The following is a 25,023-nucleotide window of genomic DNA, read 5'->3' as shown; positions in this document are numbered from 1 at the left end:
TCCTTTTAATGCATTAATTTATATTACAATATTTTTATTTAGCATAAATACTTGAATTCTTTTATTATAAAACCATATAAATTATATTCTTACTATATAATATATTTAGTATAAATTAACAAGATAATTCAATTGTTATGATGATTTGTATACAATATAATTTTGATTGGTCTCTTAGATTAATGAATATAAAGAATTAATGGATTAATTTATTAAACTATAGCAGATATTTAGAAAATTATTTGCTCGCTAAATATTTGAAAACTATTTATTTCATAATCTGTCAAAAATGACCAATATTAAATTTTAGCCTTTTTTATGGTGGTTTAGTAAGTCCTTTATAAAAATAAATTAAACTTAACATTAGACTGTTGTATTTGGAAGGCTTTAAACAGTATTCCTTTTTATTGTACATCTATTCTATTTCTCCTTATAATATATTTTCTATCTTCGGCTAAATCAAACTATTCACTCTATTGGAAGTGGGTTAGTTCAACTCATAAATTAGTTTCATCTAGGTACAAGGTTTGTCGGTATCCTGAGAAAAATAGGTTTCGCTCATTTTGGGCAGGTCTATGACCAACGTGCAAGATAAGATAAGATAGTCAAATATAAAAAAATGAAACACATATGCCTACAGATTGAAATGATTAGTAATTTGAATGGCCAACCCAAATTGCAACAAGAAAAGTTTATATAATTTATAATTAAATATTTAAATTTTTTTAGAACATTAGATCTGATAACATCGCTAACTAATGTTGAAGAAAATCTAATATATGAATCCACCAAACTTGTTATAGAATTGAGTGAGATTATCTGTTGTATTATTTAATTTTTTTTAGTTTTGAGTGAAAATCTAAGTTTGATTTTTTCTCGTCAAATGTTTTCTGAATTAATTAAGGTATTTCAAAAGCTACCACCTTATATTTCAAAACAATTGTATATGCTTTCACTGGAATACATTCAAACAAGGCTTATATCCTTTGAAGAACATGTAACTATTTTTTTTATCTGAATAAGTTTTCTTTGTAAAGTATATTAAAATGTTTAGAAAATAATAAATTTAAATATAAGCCTTAATCAATTGGTTATATTCACCTATACCTAGTACCAATCATTTATCGAAGTAGTTTGGTGGCATGATGTGGCACCATGATGTATATTGTTTAATATTAAATTTAAATTATATTTATGAATTGATTATATACTTATAGAAGAATAATAAAATTAAATATATATTTAATTTATTTAAAACGTGATATTATTTTTTTAAATTAATTAATACTTGCTATAGAAAAATTTAGAAAAAAATATATTAAACAATTTAAGTTACTAGAATAATATTTGCAAACAACAGATTAATATTTTACATTTTAAAAATGAGCAATTTAGAAAATATGGGTTTACTTATAAATAATTTTTTATTAATTAATAATCTTGATTAGGTGACTTTTTTAGATTTAAGTGATTCAATTTCAGACAATTTTATGAAATATTATGCAATTTAACTATGGAAATATACATATTGGCTGCACATAATTTAATTGTAACATGTATATATATTGAATAACAAAAACTACTAGCTAATAGATGAATCATAGTTTTTCCAATTACAATTTTATATTTGGCAACTAAAAGAAGTGCTAATAAAAAACCTGACAATAGAAAAAATGGTCTGTCATCATATAGGGTCTCCCACCACTCAATAAATAGGGATATATTCTCATTCAAATCACTACAATAAAATACAATGCAATGCAGAAAATAATAATGGCTTAATCAGAATAATTAAAAAAAATTTTAAAGCATTTAATTTTTATTTATATAATGCAAAATATCTGAAATATTTTATAAATACAAATATTTAAAACTGGCTAAATTTAAAAAGCAAGACTAGAACTGCTTTTAAAATTTTCAAGGAACTGTCTGTAAGAATAGTACAACAAATTTTTGTATATAGTGTTCAAAATTTGTTTTTTAGGTTTATTTAGTGTTCTATTGTGTATTAACATACCAAAACATAACCATCTGTCTAAGAATCACAACTTTTTTTCAAATTTTCTCTTTAAAAAAATATTAAACCAAAATTGTTTTTAGTCTAAGTTTAAACTATGAAAAATAATTATGAAAGATATATTTCTTTATAGAAAAATTTTCCATAATCATTAAATAAAATCAGATTGTCCTCTTAATCAATACACACTTTTTATGGTCGATAAACTCTTATATTTTAAAAGGCCATAGACATCAGGATGAATCTCAGTGAGATTTACGATAAGGAAGAAGACTGGAAAGAAGCTGCTGATGTGTTATCTGCTATTCCTATAGAAACTGGCCAAAAGTTTATTAATGATTACATTTTTACTTTTGAATTTTTCCAGTTTTAAGAAAGATAAAACCTATATGTGAGGATTTGAATTTAATTCTCAAAATAGCAAATCATTAAGGGTGTACCGATACCACTTTATGGAGGCCGATTCTATCCAATATTCCTTATCTTAAATTTATATAGGCCAATTACCAATCCGATATCATATCTAATTTTGTATTCTGTAAAGATTCCAATGGTTTTAATAATATACTTTTTATTAGTATAACATCTATAATATAACAATAACATAACTTATGTCATTTAAATATATAATAATGATCAGTTATAGTTTATATTCAATTCATTTGCAATTCTAAAAGTATATAAAATATTTTTATTGTTAAATCACTTTTATATAATAAGTAATGACATTAAATCACTTTTATATAATTAGTTAACATTAATCTATATACATAATAATTAATAAATAATAAACAATTATATTATGAAATTTGAAATAAATATTTAACATTAATATATCGAAGATTTCTTTTTTAGAAAACCAATATTTCCATTTATTAGAGGTCAGCCTGCAGTGATGGTAACTGTCAATATCACCAGCTTCACTAAAAACAGATTCTGAAAAGATTATCGCACACTTTTATAAACAGAATGCGCAAAAAAATAACAATATGGCAGAATGTTTATTAATTAGTTATTATTATTAAAAAAATATACATAAAAATGGATTTCGATTTTATTTATAAAAATAAATGATTTTAGATATAAATTTTTTTTTAAATTTTATAACATTATATTTTTGTTAAATACACCATTTTATATTGGATCCGAAAATTTTATAATATTGACCGATAACCGATATTTTAAAATGGGTGAACGGCCTGATCCAATCCGATAAATATCGATACATCTATAAATCATAGTATTACATTTGAAGTACAGGGTTCATGGTGTGTAAAAGACTTTAAGGGAGGAGGTTAGTTATAGGATTAGATGCGCCGGCTAGCTTGAGTTAAGATTAGAAGAAGTAGCCTTGACCATTGTCAATAAAGGTAGGAATCACCAAAAATAGGAGGATCTAGAATAAAAAGTTGACACATGACAGGTTCTGTTCTTCCTTTATTAGGTTATCCTGTAATACGCGACTTTATAAATTGTGATAGATTTTTTTCATTAATGTTTACCAAATACATTTTATTTAGAAAAATAAAACACAAACTTTGTAAAAACAGTGAAAGTTACATAAAAAGATGGTAAACACAAGTTATAACATATTAGCCTTTATCTTTGAAATTGAATAGTTATTCATCAATTTCACATTTTGTAATGCTGGACCTTGTTAAAACACAATGAGGGGACAATTAAATAATTCCGCTATAATAAACTTCGGGGGAAGAGAAAGAGAAAGAGAAAGGGGTTTAGCTGAGAGTGACACAGGAATATTTCCCCCCGGTATAAGTTAACACCGTGGCTTTTAGGGAGGGACAAAAAAAGGGTACTGCTTTATTTTTAAAAATAAAACTTTGTAATACCCATATAAAAAAAATATTGCGGTGGAGTTCCCTACAACTCTTCCTCCCCCGTTAGTATATGATTGGGTGAGGGCCACAAAAAAAACTACTAAATGTTGATATAATAATGATTCAAAAAACGTGTTCAAGTTATATATGGATTATAAAAAAATGTATTTTGTATTTTTGGTGCTTGTTGGTGCACATGGCTCTTCAGATTTCTTCAATCCATTGTCCACGATTTCCGATTAGAGACCTTCATGGGCCTTAATTTTTTGACCAAGCCCAGCCCATGCCCACAGTAGAAATTTTTTTTAGACCCAAGCTAGGCCTGGCCCATATCTAATGTTAAAAAAATTTCCAAGCCCCTGATAAGTTTCAAAAAAATTTCCCAAACCTGGCCCAAGCCCATATCCAAAAATTTAATTTTTTTATTTAATAAAAATAAACAATATTTAATATATTAGGCAATCATTTTGTTTACAATACTGAAATTTATTATCATTAGAAGAAAAAAGGGTAATATTTCTTTAAATTAGCAACTGTTTTAAATAATCTAAATTTAAATATAATAATTTTAGGCCCAAGCCCATTGAAAAAATTTTAAATCCAGGCCCGGCCCAGGCCCACTAGTAAATATAATATTAGGCCCATACCCGGCCCATGAAGGTTTCTGTTTCCGATTGCGATCGGTTGCGTTGGTGGTCCTCTACTTCGTTGGTTAAGACTTCTCTTTTCCGTAAGGCCTTGTATTTGGTATTGGCCCCTTTATATTGTATGTGGTCTGTCTTGCTTGATATGGGGGAATTGAGGAAAGGTGTCGTTTTTGCGTCTTGACTTGTGTACTTTGCAATCGGTATTAGTGAATATTTAAAATCGATTACTGGTAGTTCACAGGGAGGAGTTATTGATCTAATTTGAACGGGTATTGATATCACTGGTTTATAGGAAAGAGGTTTCTCGAAACTGAGTGGCGGGTCTTTGGTTGTTGGAGGGAAGATTAACCTCTCCTTTTCTATATTGGAGCATGGCGTTATCGGGTGTGTTGCATGGTGTTGATGGTTTTTCTGATACATCTAATAAGTTTATGGAGTCATTTTCTTCCCCTGATCTTGATTGCAAGAGGCGTTGGTGAGTTTTCTATTAGATGGTCTTCTTTGGGGTTAGGTTGAGCCATGGTTAATTTCTGGTATTTTAGATAGTATATCTTATTCAGAAATAGTGGTATCATTATAATTAATAGCAAATAATATGCTTGATTTTTATACGTTGCTCACGTCTTTATCTCCCCTTTAGGTAATATCCTTTGCCCTGTATAGGTTTTTATTACAATTGTCGCTGTCTTTATTTGAATATTGGATAACTGATCCTGAAACGTTTTTTTTTCAATTATGGAGATGTCTGCGCAGTATTTATTTGTCTTTCAACACATATTACCGAGGTTCCAAACTATCTTCTGATTTAAAAAAAATAATATTTTTAATCGTCAATAAATAGGTTTCAAATTTTGGTGGCTAGATATATTAATTACGTGATATCGATATGCCAAAATTTCAAAATGAAATATTATATTTATGAAAAAAAAATTATTAAAAAGATGCAATCAACAATTTAGAAAAAATAATTTTTATAACAGTTCTTTTATATTACTTACACACACACACATATATATATATATATATACACTAGGCAATATCCGAAAGATTTCAAATTGAAAATTTACGTTAAGATTGCTGATTTGTACCTGAATGCTGGGGATGATGCTCAAGCTGAAGCTTTTATTAATCGAGCTTCACTTTTGCAAACAGATGTCAATGATGAGCAGTTGCAAATCAAGTATAAAGTAATAAAGTTCTTTAAAAAAAATTTGATGTCGTTTATTTTATATATTTTTAATGAAGTTTAGAAGCTAAATTTTTTATTATTATATGATGGATATCTCACCTTATATTATCTAATATATATAATCTCCATATTCAAAACATGATCGTTATGGTATCATCTTAAAGTTTTCAAATTTAAGGAGACTATATAGTGTAATGTTAATTTTTTGCCATAGTATCGAACCAGGAATCTGTTTCAAAAGCACACGCTTTGGGCTTACACTACCATGCGTATTGACACTATTAATAAAAATTTATATTATATTTTGCTTTCTCGCAATGAGTTTTTCAATTCAGCTATTTTAATGTTAGTGTTAGAATTTTGTTCAGCAGTTTGAAAAGCTGGATAGAGAATATTTATTTCCATTAACTATACATTAAATAAAAACTTTATGATTTTATAACATTTACTAACGTCTGCATAGTTGAGAAGGTACTAAATATATACTTTGCTAACCTATTTAATACAATAATGATTTATTTTCTAATTACTAAATATATAATTTACTCTTCATCAGCAATATATAATGGGCTATCACATTAAAAAGATATTTTTTGAAATCATTTTCTGAAGGTTCCAGCAAATGTATGTTCTCACAACCAAGCATAAATTATAGAAGATAATTGTTAATTTTTTTAATATAAATTTCATAATATCTCAAAAATATTTCTTTATATACTCAATAAAATAACTATTTACCAGTTCATATTTATATTATTAATATATTATCTAAAAATATTGAGAGTGAACAACAGTTCTGATGTTCAAATAATATGAGTAGTTAATGATATAGTTTTATTAGAGTAGAAATATGAATTATTATAATTTTGATTTTTTTTCTTATCTTAGAAATTAGAGCAAAGCACATTTTTGCTGTCCTATATGGATAATCATAAGCATAGTACTAAGCATTATTTGAAACATCTGACCCCAAATATTTATCATCTTTTCTAAGTTTTCATAGTGGTTTTTTATATATATATATAAAGAGTTATAACAAATAGATAGTCAAGAATGATGGGGAATATTAAATTTGTCCTTTGTTTGATGATGGGTAATCAGAATTTCCCCTTTATTGTTTGATACTGGATGAATCAAATATTAACCCATTTTATGAGGTGTGAATCAGAAATTTATCTTTGTTTTGATGAGAGTTTATTTGATTTTTTAATATTATTTTTATAGAATATGTTAATGAAGTATATATTTATAGTACCTTCAATATGAGCAAATAATTGGAACGTATATGTCAATCAGTGATTGGTAAATGACAAAATTATCAAGCCCAGATGAGAAATTAGTTAAGGCTAAGGTGAGAGTTAGTTAATGCCCAGCCAAATTTTTGCTTGATCCTTGCCAGTTTCATTCTTTTCTAAAGTTGTGTGGCCTAGCCCAATTTTTAAATTTTTTTATACAAGGCCTAAAACAAAATATATGTTGTTAAACAAAAATAAACAACTATTTATAATCTTGGGGATTGATTAAGTTAAAAACACTATATTTTATTCATCAAATATATATACAAAAAAAATTTTCGGCCTGGCCCAGCCCAGATTATTTTAAAAAATAATTTCACGGCCAGGTTCGAATTTCATATTATGTTTGTTTTTAATTTGTATAGTTAATAATGACTATATAAAATATTTGGTGTTAAAATATACGGCCCGGCCCTGGTATATTTAAAAAAAATTAATATACTGCCCGAGCTTGCATGTCTCTGATACATATACTTGTTTAATATATTTCAGAGACCTGCAGGCCGTCGGGTACACCGCCCAGGTCGTATTCTAATTTTTTTAAATATGCCTGGATTAGGCCTAAAAACTTTTTTAAAAAAATACCCAGGTCGGGCCACATATTTAATAACCAGATATTTTAAATCGCTATGGGTCATTCCATGTCAAATCAATCACTTTTCGGCCGACCCCTTTCGATTTCGATGAAAAATCGTAGGCTGGTTATATATGTTCCCATTAGATTATAAACAAAATTTTAGCGCATTAGCAATTATATTAGCGGAGATATTCGGGGTTAAAGGTCTAAAAAACATATTTTTTTGCTTTTTACTGATGTTAAATAACTATTTTTTAATTTAAAACTAAATATGATCAAATATTAAATCTAATATCAATAGCTAAGTTAATAATTGATGATTATGGCGAAAACATCAAAATTAATTTTTGATAAAATATGGGTCATCTTATGGTCAGTTGAAAACTTGAAATTAATATTTCGAAATGTATATGATCTCCGATTTTTAATTTTTTTAAGAAATATTATCCGTTTACTATTTTTTTAATAATTTCTTCAACAATTAGCATGGCTGGATATTTATTTAAAAAATTATTGCGATTTTTATAAAAATAGATGGCGCTATATATAATAGTTTTAATATGTTAAAATTTATTTTTTTAATGATTAAAAATATTTTAATGTATATATATCATACTAAATCGATTACAATGTCTATTATATATATTTATTTGTAATTCAGATCATAAATTTTTAAAATCTTCACAAATTTAGCCTAATTATGATAGTTTATAAATTAATTAAATCTTACTTCATCTAAAGGAATACAAAGCCTGGCTAGCTTGTGAGATTTCTTCAGGAGATAATATATATGTTTGACTGGTGGGAGTAGAAGGATTGACCAGCGAGAGAATATGAGATTTAGGCAACACTAAAATATCATCTAGAGGAAATTAAAATGAGGCTGAAGACCACAAAGGTGTAAAAATCTGATTTTTACTTCTTCATTTATATCATTTTTATCGATTATATATCCTAACCACCATTTATCATCATATACACATGTTATATATCAATTAATATTTTAAAATTTAATTTTCTCTAAAAACGAAACTTGTTTTATATTATATTTTTTGGAATTAGAATATATTTTGGTTTTTAGTCTATTTTGATCAATGGGAATAACCCCGTGAATTTTTTGGGTCCCATGTATGGGCTGTGCAGAATTAAATCTTTTATGAAGGGCTAATTCCTCTTCGATATATTCTTGATTGGATACATATTCAAATTGAATTCCATTAATATTTTCTTTAGCATAATTATATAATTCTAATGGGGTTAGGATTTGATTTTTATTTGGCCTTTGAAGATCAGCTCTGGCAACTAATCTTTTGACAGTTCCTCCGATACCGTCAAATGCATTTTTGCCGTGAGCAGTGACAAAGAAATGCCATTCGGCAGGGATATTAAAATCGTATTTATGAAGGCATATGTTCAGAAAAATTTTGCGATTCTTGTATTGAGACGCGGCTTCATCTGAAAAATATATTATTTTTTCTGGTTTAGAATTAAATTTGGATAAAATAACAAAATTTATATTTTTTAATTCTTCTCCAGATTTATAATATGCCACAAATGGATGTATAGTGGCCTGCACGTTGTTCCAATGAAATCCCTGAACTTCATCTTGTAAAATGAAGGAATAATTTTCAGAATAATCTAGAATTGTTAAAAATTCCCCATCTTTTAAATTTTCTTTGGAATTCTTCAAAAATAAACTTTGTGTTTAGCTATAAAGAGTGACGCAGTAAAATTTGAACTTTTTCTAATATATATTCGATGAAATCATCAATGGACTTTATAATAGTTTCAAGATTTGCTCTATCCACCGTGATCCATTGTTTAAACGTGACATATTCTATACGATTTCTCTGAAACAATTGTATAATTGGCCCTTAAGAGATTCTATATCAGGGCATTGATCACAATTTGTTAAATAACATTTTGGCTGAGTTGGATTACAAATAATTAGCGCCAAAAGATAGTTATAAGAATTTATACAGTAATCTTTTCCTGCTGTAATTTCAGCTATTACATTTGTCATTAATATCACGTTCTGATGAATGGAGCAAATACAGTTTTTTGGTCTAAGTTCGGCAAATTTAGAAAATCCAATTAATATATTTGAGTATTCTTCCTTAAACATCTTGAATATTTATTTAAGCTTATTTAATATAAGTCTTTGGACTGATTCTTTCTCGCCTTTAACAGATACACAATCTTTTATTCCAGGCATGAGTCGGCTTATTTCATCAGAACTATAATTTTGTTTATTTTTATTGCTTAAAAATTTTTTCAAAATCTTCGAAATTTTCTTCATCTCTGGTTATTTTAATAATTTAAGATAATGACAATTTCATAACATTCTTGATCTTTATGGGTATATGACTTAGTCTGGGGGGGGGGGTGGAAGGTTGGGGGTAGGCCTGGTAATTAATGTGATTTTCGATTTTTCCCTTAATAATTTTCCTGCACTCCTTTAATCCTGCTTTTTTGTTCGTTAGTCGGATTTTTTAATTATTTTTAATTTACATTCAAATAATTAAAAAAATTATTAAAATTTTTTATCCTGTGAATATCTCAGGGGAATAAGGTTTACAAAGTTATATAATCGAATTTTATGATATATTATACATTAAAATATTTTTAATCAATAAAAAAAATGAATTTTAACATATTAAAACTATTTTATATAGCGCCATCTATTTTTTTAAAGTATAAAAATCTCAATATTTTTTTAAATAAATATCCAGCCATGCTAATTGTTGAAGAAATTATTAAAAATATAGTAAACAGATAATATTTCTTAAAAAAATTAAAAATCGGAGATCATATACATTTCGAAATATTTTCAAGTTTTCAACTTACCATAAGATGACCCAAATTTTATCAAAAATTAATTTTGATGTTTTAGCCATAATTAACAATTATTAACTTAGCTATTGATATTAGATTCCATATTTGATCATATTTAGTTTTAAATTAAAAACTAATTATTTGACATCAGTAAAAAGCAAAAAAAGACGTTTTTTGGACCTTTAACCCCGATTATCTCCGCTAAGATAGTTGCCAATGCGCTAAAATTTTGTTTATAATCTAATGGGAACATATATAACCAGTCTACAACTTTTTATCGAAATTGAAAGAGGTCGGTCGAAAATCTTGATTTTTTTGCTCATTTGACATGGAATATTGGCTATAAAAATTAAAAATAAATGTAATATAATTTAAAAAATTACGAGATACCTCTGCAGGTTTCTAATATGTTTGATCATGTTTGAAAATATGTTTCTTCGCATAGTCACTATTCTTTAATTCAATTATATATAAATTAATTTCTAGGCTTTTTCCAAAAATAAAATATATTACGTCGCTTTTTAATCTCTTTTATTTTTTCCGAAATCGAGTATGCCTTCGATAATAATGTCTGGAAAGCTTTCATCTAAAATAATTTTTAGGTCATAAATTATAAATAAAAAGGTAAAAAATGTAGGCGAAAAGATTTTTTATTCAGCAAATAAAAACAATTTTTCTTAGATATTATGGACATTAACATAAGCTAGGTCTTATTGCTTCATTCCCCTTAACATTTCTGGGAAAGAAGGAATATATGAGATACTTTAGAAATATTACTGATTATATTTTAAAAAATAAAATTTTTATAAATTACGATTTTGGCATTCAGAAGCAAATGTGACTAAAAGTGAGTGAGTTGAAAATATATAACCGTCAAGTCATAAAGTATAAACGCTTATTATATTTTTTTAGAATTCTTCTTTCATATCCTTGTTTCTTTTTTTATTTATTCTTTCTTTTTCCCTCTCTTTGCTCACCTAAAATCCATCTCCCACTTTCATGCAATGCGGAGTGAACAGCAATAATATGAGTAGTTAATTGGTAATGAGTAACAGAGTTTCAGTGTAAATAAAACAGAAATTTTTTATCACATACCTCGGATCAAAGAGCATTTTTGCTGTTCTATATGGACAATTTAAAAATGTCTTAAGTCCGATGTTTTGACTAAACCCTAAGCATCTGACTCCTGATAGCTATTTTTGTTATAGTGGTCTTATATTATAGTTTTTAGATATAAAAAAGGTAATTTATATTTTATTATAATACTAGCTATTTCTCATTTATCAAGGATGGTAGGAATAATTAATTTCACTATTTGATGATGGATGAATCAGAAATTTTTCTATCTTATGAGATATGATTTAGAATTATATTTATTTAGATGAGGATAGTGTTGTTAATTTGCTTGGTCGTAAAATTTACGACCCAATTTTGTCCTCAGCCTGCTCTGAGCGCGAACCCTGAGCACAAACTCGTGCCTCAGACCCTGAGCAAAAACCAATTTATAGTTGTTTTTTGTTGAATCTAGGAAAGTATATTTGTTTAATATATATCAATCGAGAGCTAATCAAAAGATCTATTCATTAGGATGATAAGCTTTTCCTTTCGATGGGCTAATCTAAGGCTTGGGGGGTCAGGAATATTTTTATCAACATAAAATAATAATATGGGTATCAAATAAAAGGTATTTTAATTTTATCTTGACTAATCATAATTATATTCTAATTGGGCGATTCTAGATCTTGAGGGGACAGGAATATTTCTTAACAACACAAATTGATACGGGCTTCAAAAATTAATTTATTTACATCTTGACTGTAATCATAATTATTATTTTAAATGGGCAGGTCTAGATCTTTAGGGATCAGGAATATTTTTAACAACGCTAAATATTGACAGAACTGATTGCGATAATATCTATTGTGTTTATGAATATATTTTAACATTATATTTTTAATTTAATTTAAAATAGGTCTAGGGCAAATTATTGTTTATAAGGGACAGATTAAAAAATTTTTAACTTTTATTTCTTATTTAAAATCATTTAAGTAAACATTTCAAAAATATGTTCCATGCAGGACCGTAGCCACGGGGGCCCCGGGTGGGGCCCGGTCCCCCAAAAATTTTTTGGCCCGCAAACCTGCCCCCCAGAAAAAATCTTTGTCCCCCAAAAATTTTTCTGCCCCCCCCCTCAATTTGAAATTTTTTTTTAGAATTGATTATTTTTAATATAAATTTTGAATATTTATTCAAAAATATTCAAAAAACATGTCTATTTAGAATTGATTATTTTTATTTTTACCCAATAAATTATCATTCATTCATTTTTTTTCCATTTGTTTTTGTTGTGTATAACATTCTCTATAGGTATCACATTTATATTATATTATATAACCAGTTATTTTATTTTACAGCGTTTATTTTAAAATTAAGAAGAAACAATCAGTTATTAACTCTTATTTTAAGTTAAAGTTAAACAAATGTCAAGCAACATTACCTCTACAAACTACTAGTAATACTACATCAGAAATTTCAGAAACTGATTCTTCTCATAGTTAGTATAAATTTATATTATTATTTCATGACTTATATGATATTGATCTAGGGCAATACCTATATATTATTATTTCATATATATTTATTTTATATAAGATAAGAGACAGACATTTATTATTAATATTATCATTTTTGTATAATAATTTTAATTATTAAAATAAATATATTCACTCATATTTGAAGATATGAATGAAGCTAATAATCTAGAAAATGATCCTCACTACACTCAGGAGGAGGAAGATGGTAAATAGTTTAAAATTTAACCCAAATTTTTCTATTTATATATTTTTGACAATATCAATAGGAGTATGAGATTATGGTGTTTCATTATTACATTTTGATTTTAAAACAAATAAAGACGAAGAAGAGACTCAATCATCTTCATCTAGCAGCTCAGTCTCTCATTGTCAAGAGGCAACTAGTAATTGATTTATAAATATAAAAATATTATATTTATTTGTTAATCTTTAAAGATATAACGTTTATGACCTTTTTCTAGTTTTTAATACTGAATATCTATAATTTTACTGATCAACTTTACTGATAATCTTCATCAGGGTTGGGCACTACAGTATAGCAAATACTTGTATCTTAAATACAAGATAAATTTTGTGTTTGTTCATTTTCAGCATGCCCTTCCTTCGCCCATCCTGATGACCATTATTATTTATGACCCTTTCCCTCATTACAATTTATTAATTATAATATTTTTAGTGTCAAAAAAGTCCTCTAATGATTCAATTTAAATCCCAGGTGACCTTGGCCAGAATAAACCAAATCAAATTAAACAATTACGCGAAAAAAGATATCCATGGAAGGCAAAGATCATTTCAAAAATCATGGTATAGAGGCCGAAACTGGTTGGAGTATAGTGTAGAAGCTGACGCTGCCTTTTGTTTTCCATGTAGGAAATACTTGTGTAATTCAAGTAATGAATTTGGACAAACTGGATTCAGAAAAATTGGAAAAATGCGTTAGCTGCCAAGAAGGGACTGCTAAAACACGAGAGCTCTAAAGCTCATTTAAATTCAATTACAATAGGGCATGATAAAAATCAAAATATAAACAAAGGTACAGAAATAACTAAAATGTTGGGAGGTGATCAAATTAATCGTAATCAATATTATATTAAATCAATATTTGATTTGATGCTATTTCTTAGCATACAAGAGCTACCTTTCCGTGGGACTGATTCAACAAATATTACGGATGCTGCAAAAGATGAAAACATAATTTATTCTTCTGGGCTATTTATAGCAATGTTTTCCTACACTATCCAAAAAGACCCTGAATTAAATAAAATTATGTAATTTATACCCCAAAATGCCCAGTATACATCACCACAGATTCAAAACGAAGTAATATCCATTATGGCAGATATGGTGCTTGAACATATTTCAGATAAATATAATAAAAGCGAGATGCCTTTTTTTTGTCTTAAGGCTGATGAGACAAAAGATTCTTCAGGTTGTGAAAACCTGAGCATAATAATTCGATATATTTTTTCTGGAGAAATCCAAGAAAATTTAATAGGAATCATTAATTTAGAGTGTCTTTCTGCTGAAAGCATTACAGATTTCATTTTAAAGCAACCTAATGATCTAAATATTAATTCAGCTAATATAATAAGCCAGGCATATCATGTTGCAATCGTTATGTCTGGCCGAAATGGAGGAGTGCAAACATTTCTTCAAAAAAAATTAATAAAAATGTTCTTTTATACATTGCTACAACCACAAGTTGCATCTTGTGGTTCAAAATTGGTATAATAATATTGTTATTATTTCTAATTTTTTTAATTTATCAAATGCATTGTATAATTTTTTCAGGCGTTTTAACGTATCCTGTAAATATACAGGCCACACCCTTAAGAGACTTTTAGACCAGAGGTGGACTGGTCATTTGGAAACATCTCGCATTATTTATGAGAATTTTGAGGCTATTGGTGAAGTATTATTTTACTTTTCTAATAGAACTCTTAATTCAGAGGTTTCAATTCATGATTCAGTCGAAGCCTCTGGTCTTTTATCGCAATGTATTAATATAAATTACATTATATTAGCCATCATAATTTATGAGATATTAATTACAATAGATCCACTAAATAAGTATGTAGGTACTAATCTAGTGGATGCTAAAAATTGTATTGATTCTACTATCAATATATTAAAAAATGAAGTGATAATTCTTTTGCTTTGATTATGATTAAGGCTGAAAAACTTTTATCAAAATTTAATCTTACTCCCCAAAAATCATCACGGGTACGTAAAACGCCTAAAAATTTCCAAGATTTTTTAGTTGATAGCAAACTAGAATTCGATTGTGAAAAAGACTCCAATTGGAGTTCTTTAAAAAGGATATATTATGAAATTATAGATAACTTTGTAGATCGTTTTTTAGACCGATTTACAGAAGATGATTTTCATCTTTTAATACATTGTCCCCCCTTGACCCTGATTATTTTTTATCAGATAAAATGGCCCCATTAAAATCCCTGTTAAATTTAAATATGGAAACACTGCATCATGAAATGAAGATAGCAAAAGGATTGCTAGCTTCGGAAGCTAAAGAAAATTATAATTTTTAAAATATCTTACATATTATGTATAAAAAAAATATAATCATGCTTTTAAAGAATTATATAAATGCTACTCAGCAGCGATAATCATTGGGATATCAACTGCTTCTTGTGAGGCCTCGTTCTCTACATTAAAGAGAGTTTTATCGAGCGGTAGAGAGTCTATGAAGGATAAACGTAAACAAAATTTAGTATTAATGGCGTATTAAAAAAGAATAACGCAGAATTTATCTTTTAGTTCATTTATATTAAAATTTAAAAATAAAAATCGCCGTATTCTATTATAGTAATATTCTGTTTTGTATATGCACATTATAGTATTATTTTGTTTTGTATATTCATATTATAGTATTATTTTGTTATTAAATTTTTAATAAAAATAGGAAAAAATTTCTATGAATACGTAATTATTTGTTTGATTTTAAAAAAATACTGCCCCCCCCCAAAACTCTTGGCCCCCCTAAGTGAAAATTCCTGGCTGCGGCCCTGGTTCCATGAGATTTCAATATTTATAATATCAAAGTTCCGATAACTAAGGATGTTGTCTTCAGTAGAAATTAATTAAGTAAAAAAACATGTTGGATTTTCATTTTTTTTCGTTTATATAAGATAACTAAATAGAAGGATATATAATAGATATGTTCCAAATCGCAGAAACTATGCATATTTATCGTATGTATCCGATGAATTAATTGGCGATATTTCATAACAATGTTTATTAACTTTTTTATAGATTTTAATAAAGAGAATATTATTTTTAATGATATACTGGCCATCCCTCCAGATAAAAAAAATAAAACAGATATATTTTGCCAAAGTGACCGCTAAGTATCGAGATGATTAACTTATAAATTCTATGGTAGGCAAGATTTTAGAAATTTCCATATCTATTTATATGAGGTACAGGGCCATAGCCAGGAATTTTCACTTAGGGGGGGGGGCAAGTGCTTACTTAAGGGGGGGGGGGGTACTATTTTTTAAAATCAAACCATTCATAGAAATTTTTCCCTATTTTTATTAAAAATTTAATAACAAAATAATACTATAATATGAATATACAAAACAAAATAATACTATAATATGCATATACAAAACAAAATATTACTATAATAGAATACGGCGATTTTTATTTTTAAATTTTAATATAAATGAACTAAAAGATAAATTCTGCGTTATTCTTTTTTCATACGCAATTAATACTAAATTTTGTTTACGTTTATCCTTCATAGACTCTCTACTGCTCGATAAAACTCTCTTTAATGTAGAGAACGAGGCCTCACAAGAAGCCGTTGATATCCCAATGATTATCGCTGCTGAGTAGCATTTATATAATTCTTTAAATGCATGATTATATTTTTTTTATACATAATATGTATGATATTTTCAAAATTATGATTTTATTTAGCTTCCGAAGCTAGCAATCCTTTTGCTATCTTCATTTCATGATGCAGTGTTTCCATATTTAAGTTTAACAGAGGTTTAATGGGGCCATTTTATCTGATAAAAAATAATCAAGGTCAAAGGGGGGACAATTTATTAAAAGATGAAAAAAGATTAAAATCATCTTCTGTAAATCGGTCTAAAAAACAATCCACAAAGTTATCTATAATTTCATAATATATCCTTTTTAAAGAATTCTAATTGGAGTCTTTTTCACAATCGAATTCTAGTTTGCTATCAACTAAAAAATCTTGGAAATTTTTAGGCGTTTTACGTACCCATGATGATTTTTGGGGAGTAAGATTAAATTTTGATAAAAGTTTTTCAGCCTTAATCATAATCAAAGCAAAAGAATTATCACTTCTTTTATTTTTTAATATATTGATAGTAGAATTAATACAATTTTTAGCATCCACTAGATTAGTACCTACATACTTATTTAGTGGATCTATTGTAATTAATATCTCATAAATTATGATGGCTAATATAATGTAATTTATATTAATACATTGCGATAAAAGACCAGAGGCTTCGACTGAATCATGAATTGAAACCTCTGAATTAAGAGTTCTATTAGAAAAGTAAAATAATACTTCACCAATAGCCTCAAAATTCTCATAAATAATGCGAGATGTTTCCAAATGACCAGTCCACCTCTGGTCTAAAAGTCTCTTAAGGGTGTGGCCTGTATATTTACAGGATACGTTAAAACGCCTGAAAAAATTATACAATGAATTTTATACCAATTTTGAACCACAAGATGCAACTTGTGGTGTAGCAATGTATAAAAGGAACATATTTATTAATTTTTTTTTGAAGAAGTGTTTGCACCATCATATGCCTGGCTTATTATATTAGCTGAATTAATATCTAGATCATTAAGTTGCTTTAAAAGCAATCTGTAATGTTTTCAGCAGAAAGACACTCTGAATTTATAATTCCTATTAAAAATTTGGATTTCTCCAGAAAAAATATAGGGAATTATTATGCTCATGTTTTCACAACCTGAAGCATCTTTTGTCTCATCAGCTTTAAGACAAAAGAAAGGCATCTCGCTTTTATTATATTTACCTGAAATATGTTCAAGCACCATATCTGCCATAATGGATATTACTTCGTTTTGAATCTGTGGTGATGTATACTGGGCATTTTGGGGTATAAATTTCATAATTTTATTTAATTCAGGGTCTTTTTGGATGGTGTAGGAAAACATTGCTATAAATAGCCCAGAAGAATAAATTATGTTTTCATCTTTTGCAGCATCCGTAATATTTGTTGAACCAGTCTCACGGAAAGGTAGCTCTTGTATGCTAAGAAATAGCATCAAATCAAATATTGATTTAATATAATATTGATTACGATTAATTTGATCACCTCCCAACATTTTAGTTATTTCTGTACCTTTGTTTATATTTTGATTTTTATCATGCCATATTGTAATTGAATTTAAATGAGCTTTTGAGCTCTCGTGTTTTATCAGTCCCTTCTTGGCAGCTAACGCATTTTTCCAATTTCTGAATCCCGTTTGTCCAAATTCATCACTTGGATTACACAAGTATTTCCTACATGGAAAACAAAAGGCAGCGTCAGCTTCTACACTATACTCCAACCAGTCTCGGCCTCTATACCATGATTTTTGAAATGATCTTTGCCTTCCATGGATATCTTTTTTCGCGTAATTGTTTAATTTGATTTGGTTTATTCTGGCCAAGGTCACCTGGGATTTGAATTGAACCATTAGAGGACTTTTTTGACACTAAAAATATTATAATTAATAAATTGTAATGAGGGAAAGGGTCATAAATAATAATGGTCATCAGGATGGGCGAAGGAAGGGCATGCTGAAAATGAACAAACACAAAATTTATCTTGTATTTAAGATACAAGTATTTTCTATACTGTAGTGCCCAACCCTGATGAAGATTATCAGTAAAGTTGATCAGTAAAATTATAGATATTCAGTATTAAAAACTAGAAAAAGGTCATAAACATATCTTTAAAGATTAACAAATAAATATAATATTTTTATATTTATAAATCAATTACTAGTTGCCTCTTGACAATGAGAGACTGAGCTGCTAGATGAAGATGATTGAGTCTCTTCTTCGTCTTTATTTGTTTTAAAATCAAAATGTAATAATGAAACACCATAATCTCCTACTCCTATTGATATTGTCAAAAATATATAAATAGAAAAATTTGGGTTAAATTTTAAACTATTTACCATCTTCCTCCTCCTGAGTGTAGTGAGGATCATTTTCTAGATTATTAGCTTCATTCATATCTTCAAATATGAGTGAATATATTTATTTTAATAATTAAAATTATTATACAAAAATGATAATATTAATAATAAATGTCTGTTTCTTATCTTATATAAAATAAATATATATGAAATAATAATATATAGGTATTGCCCTATATCAATATCATATAAGTCATGAAATAATAATATAAATTTATACTAACTATGAGAAGAATCAGTTTCTGAAATTTCTGATGTAGTATTGCTAGTAGTTTGTAGAGGTGATGTTGCTTGACATTTGTTCAACTTTAACCTAAAATAAGAGTTAATAACTAATTGCTTCTTCATAATTTTAAAATAAACGCTGTAAAATAAAATAACTGGTTATATAATATAATATAAATGTGATACCTATAGAGAATGTTATACACAACAAAAACAAATGAAAAAAAAATGAATGAATGATAATTTAATATTGGGTAAAAATAAATATAAAACAAGATAGAAAAAAATTTACAAACTAGACATGTTTGTAGAATAAATATTCAAAATTTATTTTAAAAATATAAAAATAATCAATTCTAAATAGACATGTTTTTTGAATATTTTTGAATAAATATTCAAAATTTATATTAAAAATATAAAAATAATCAATTCTAAAAAAAAAATTCAATTTTTTTTGGAGGGGGAGGGCGAAAAATTTTGGGGGCCAAAGATTTTTCCTGGGGACCAGGTTTGGGGGCCCCCCGTGGCTACGGCCCTGTTGAGATATTGTGTTTTCATAGTTAAAATAAACATCTTTAAAATCGCAAAATGTGATGATATTATATTATAATTTATATTTAAACAAACTAATATATACAGTAATGATTTTTTATTTATTTTTTTCTATTTTTATCTTCCATTTATTTCCAGGTCTGAACCCCGGATCTGTGCTTGGGTTTCGTGCTCAGAGCTGGTTTATTCAATTTTTAGACCCAAACCCCGTCTGGGTTTTACACAACCAACTAACAACACTAGATGAGGGAATTCTAAAATTTTTCATTATTTTATTAATAAAGTATAAATTTAGTAATTTTAATTTATGTGCACAATAAAAAATCTTTTCAACTAAATTTTTATTCATTTGTATTTATAATTTATAAAGTAAAAAATGTATTCTTGCTAGATGAGAGTTTTGTGGGGCAATGTTAAATCTAATATAAGTTAAAACTCTCATCTAGCAAAAATATATTTTTTAGATTATAAATAACAAATACAAATAAAAATTTAGTTCAAAAGTTTTTTTAATGTTAAATTAAAATTACTAAATATATACGTCATTAACATATTTTATAAAAATAATGGAAAAATTTAGAATAATCCCTCATCTAAATAAATATAACTGAACCAAACCTCAAAAGATAAAAAAATTTCTGATTTATCCATCATAAAATAAAAGTCAAAATTCTGATTCCGCGTCATTCTTGACAGGCTATCAGCTACTATTATAACACGGTTTCTTTATAAACCAAACATTTAAAATATTCAACCCGAAAAAATTAAAATGTGCACTTTTTTATATTATTTTTTTTTTAAATATAAAATCATATTAACTCATCCTTCGCTTTTTTACCTTACATATTATTAATATCTTAGTATTTTACGAGTGAAATTTTAATAAGATGTGGATAGTATTGCACGAAATTTTTTTAAAAAATTTTTCCCGGCCCGGCCCGAACACGAATTTTTTTAGAAACTTTTGCCGGCCCGGCCCGAACCCGAAATTTTTTTAATTCATCCTAAAGTAATAATTATATTTTTTTTAGCTTTTCGTTTATTTTTTATATTTAAGATTTTGTTTTTGCAAAAAATATCTTAGTAAACAGAAAATTCATTTAGTATTTAATTATTTATTTAAAATACTATCAAAAATACCTATAAACCAAACAATAATTATAATGTTAACTTACACAACTATATATTAGATTCATATTTATAATTATCATTTAAAAATATCAAAGCATCAACATTTTCTGGTGACAGTCTATTTCTTCTTTCGTCTAATAACCTTCCAGTCTTTGAAAAAGTTCTCTCTGAAGTTGTGGACGTTGCAGGAATTGCTAGAATTTTTCTAGCCAATTTTGTCATCTTTGGTAATCTAATTTCATTTTTATTCCACCATTTTAATATATCTTTTTCTGGATCTATATTTTCATTATTCTCTTTTATATTTAAATTCTTATAAATTTCAAGCTCATCTGTTTCTTTTTTTTCATATTCTTCCTCATTGTCCTCCCATCTTTCATATTCATTGCCTGATATATAAAAATAATATAAATAGAACAATTTTAAATGTACCTTTAGATCTTTTAGGCGATTCCACAATTTGAGAAACGCCTTGAATATCCAAATCTATAATATCAATTGAAGGACAATATTCTTCAGAATTAATTATATTTTTGACTGAATTCTCTACTTCTAATATTTCCATTGATGATAACATTCTTAATTTTCTATATTTGGGGCATAAAAATGTCGCTATTTTATGCAAAATATTGATTTTAAATTTAGATAATAAAAAATTTTTTAAATTAGTTTTTATTTCTTTTATTTCATTGTTTTGATAAAATGAATCATTTAAATCCTCGTGAAGAATATTATTAAAGCATAGCAGTACTTTATGTAAAGTAGGATTAATATCTCCTTCAAGTTCTTTAGTAGCTTTATCAAAAGTATATAAAATATCAATCAAATTTTTCAAAATAGATTTCTCCAAGTTTTCCATTTTATTAATATCTCCCTTGGATGATAAAAAATTGACGATGTCATCATATTGGTTATAAATAGATTTCAACATATTTAATTTTGAATTCCATCTAGTTTCGATATCTTGTTGTAATGTTTTGTCTAAATATTGATTCATGCCGGTTTGTTTAAAATACATGGTTAATTTTTTAGCAGAAATAAGGGTTTGATATATATTAGGAGCGATAATTTTCAAAGATTGTTCCTTAAAGGTATTTCGAAGAACAGTATTTAATAGATGTGCGCTGCAATTTAATCTGGTGTATTTTTCTAGGGCTTTAATTATATTAGCTCCTTGATCAGATATAAATATTATATTTTTCACTTGATCGGGAATTATTCCAATTGCAGCAAAATTTTGTAGCATTTCCTTATGTATGATCGCGGCGGTTTTTTTCTCTTCTTTAAACTTATTCTTAAATAAAACATGTTTATATAAGGTTTCACCTTCGATATAATGAATTGAAACAGTTAAATAGGAAAACTTTTTAAAAGAATCTGTCCACATGTCTGTTGTAGCAGAGCATTTTTTATCAAATAATTGAACATTTATTTTATTAACCAAATTTGTTCTAATTTGATCCGTCATAACTATAGCATTTCTCGATAAAGTAGTTGGATGGGGAATAATTTCGCTACAGTCAATATTACCGTAAATGGAGCCAATTTGAATAAAATTTTGAGCCATTTTTATAAAGCCATCTCCAGTTATCGAATCAAAGGCACGCATGTCCTTGGCGCAATAATAGATCAAGGTATCACATAGTTTCTTTTTAATAGTTAAGGAAGAATTTAGATCTATTTTCTTTTGAATATACCTAGTTATTTTAGGAATAGAGGAATCGTCTCTCTTAACGCACTTGTGACGTCTTAAATGAGAATTTCCAGATGTGCTTTTATATTGTAATATACTATTACATTTTTTACATTGGACGTAATCAAGTTTTTTGTTTTTATCATCAAATATGTCTTCAAAATTTTCCCATATATTGCTTTTACCTAAATGGGGCATACAAATATATGTTCCATTTTGTATTTGTTTTTTTAAAAAAATTAAATTCATTTTTAAATTATATTTAAAATTTAAGTTTTATAAAAAAACATTTAAATTATTTTACCCATAATAAAATATATATGACATATGGCGTCTACTTTCTAAATAAATAAAATTAAATATTTATATTTTACAAATAAAAAATGTTGCCGCCTTGTTTCTTAAAAAAAAAGTTTAATTATATATTTATACCAAGAATAAAAGATACATGCCATCATATGGCGTCTAGCTTCTTCAAATAAAATTAAATATTTTTATTTTACAAAAAATATTAGTGCCAATATTAAAAAAATTTTTAAGGACCGGCCCGACCCGGCCCGAATTTTTTTAAAAAAATATTAGGCCCGACCCAACCCGAACCCTAATTTTTTTTTAAAATAGGCCCGAACCCGGCCCGAAGTCCGTTCGGGCCGGGCCTACTTTTGCAGATCTCTGAATATTAATTTTATTTGAATACAGTTTACATAAAAATGTCATCAATAATTTAACATTTAAATATTTTTAAAACCAATTATGCAAAGAATACTATCATATCAATACCAGATAATCAAAATTATTAAGCAATCCATTCGATATTACTATTTAGTCAACTACCTCACATTTTTTTTAAATTTTTTACCTGAAAGCTAACATACGCTCGCGTGCTTGACAACAGGAGAAAATTCATCGAAAGTGCTCAAAAATATCTCGAATTATCTTACAAATCTGCCCTTAATGAAGCTGAACGCAACCAAGCACTAGAACAAGCACTTAATTGTGCCATTTTGGCCCCAGCTGGTAAATATTTTTAAAATAAATTAAAAGGAGGGAGACTATTTTAAATGCTACAATTATATAACGTACGCTAGTTAATTTCAAAGGCTTATCATTAATGTATGAGTTTTGAAATATGATTTAGACCCATCTTATCATTCGTTTTTCTTTTCATCTTACTTATCAAGGCCAAGGCCCTTTTTTTATTATTTAAAATTGTTAAAATGCACAAGCACAACAACCATAGCTTAATCATCAATATTTTCTTAAATTTAGTTGTGTATATAAATTGCTTAAAACATAGGAAATATTAATTACCCTACATTTATTCTTAACATTTTAAAAAGGCCAACCGCGTTCCAGATTTTTAGCACTGCTATACAAAGACGAGAGATGTCGAGCATTGAGTTTTGACATATTAGAAAAAATGTATAAAATACAACTAATATCAAATTCAATATTTTAAAAAAAGATATTATATAATGTGTCGTTTACAATAGGTACCTTGATAGGATTATACGGCGAGACCAATTTAAAGAATTTGAAAAGAGCCTGCCTCATCATCAAAAAGCTCAAAATATAGATGGTATTATATAAAAGATAATTATGAATTGTATATGATAATAATTAAATAATAAAACGCCCTTGAACACGTTTCGTCCTGAAAATAAGAGATTGAATAAATGTCATTTAGATTGATGATATTTTAACTTAAATGCTATAATATGATATTGCATATTGTTTTATAGGTACGACTATATTGGAAAAAGCGATTATGCAGCACAATCTACTATCTGCTAGTAATATTTACTTAAATATATCATTCGAACAACTCGCGCTATTACTAGAAATATCAGAGGATAAAGTATTAATATTTCTTATAATATTTATGGGAGAGAAAGAATAGAAAAAAAAAATTAATAAAACAATTCTTTTATAGGCCGAAAGTATAGCCTCTCAAATGATTAGTGAAGGAAGACTCGAAGGCAAAATCGACCAAATCGAAAAATTTATATACTTCAAAGGTTTTTTATTTTTTAATTTAAGAATTATCTATTTATTTAAAGGGAATCGAGATAACGCCGATATGCCATCTCAAGAATTGTGTATACAACTCAATTCATTATTCGACAAAATTGAACTTCTCTATAAAAAGGATATATCAACGCTATAATTTATTTTTTTTTTCTTTATTTTTTTTTAAAAAACATT

The 25,023-nt window shown here is 27.1% G+C and overlaps 1 protein-coding gene across 1 annotated transcript; it reads left to right on the top strand.

Annotated features, from left to right (window-relative positions):
• Nucleotides 1–547: 547 nt before the first annotated feature.
• On the top strand, nt 548–24,998 carry LOC135927605 (COP9 signalosome complex subunit 4-like). The gene is made up of 11 exons (XM_065463710.1): nt 548–690; nt 730–809; nt 846–997; nt 2,241–2,344; nt 5,536–5,689; nt 23,685–23,835; nt 24,159–24,240; nt 24,312–24,397; nt 24,561–24,676; nt 24,752–24,836; nt 24,879–24,998. The coding sequence occupies exons 1-11, from the start codon at nt 620–622 to the stop codon at nt 24,983–24,985; spliced, it is 1,188 nt and encodes a 395-aa protein (XP_065319782.1). The 5' UTR covers nt 548–619; the 3' UTR covers nt 24,986–24,998.
• The last annotated feature ends 25 nt before the right edge of the window (nt 24,999–25,023 follow it).

Source organism: Gordionus sp. m RMFG-2023, chromosome 3 (assembly GCF_954871325.1).
Source record: "Gordionus sp. m RMFG-2023 chromosome 3, tfGorSpeb1-WG-v2, whole genome shotgun sequence".
NCBI lineage: Eukaryota > Metazoa > Nematomorpha > Gordioida > Chordodea > Parachordodidae > Gordionus > Gordionus sp. m RMFG-2023.
The sequence above is the reverse complement of the archived record's forward strand: the minus strand, read 5'-3'. Positions and strand labels throughout refer to the sequence as shown.

Bases quoted from the DNA above. Each gene is read 5' to 3' on its own strand.
- LOC135927605 (XM_065463710.1), top strand. From the start codon at position 620: ATGAAACACATATGCCTACAGATTGAAATGATTAGTAATTTGAATGGC. The intron at 810-845 runs GTGAGATTATCT...AATTTTTTTTAG, and splicing joins CAAACTTGTTATAGAATTGA to TTTTGAGTGAAAATCTAAGT. The intron at 24,398-24,560 runs GTATTATATAAA...ATTGTTTTATAG, and splicing joins AAAAGCTCAAAATATAGATG to GTACGACTATATTGGAAAAA.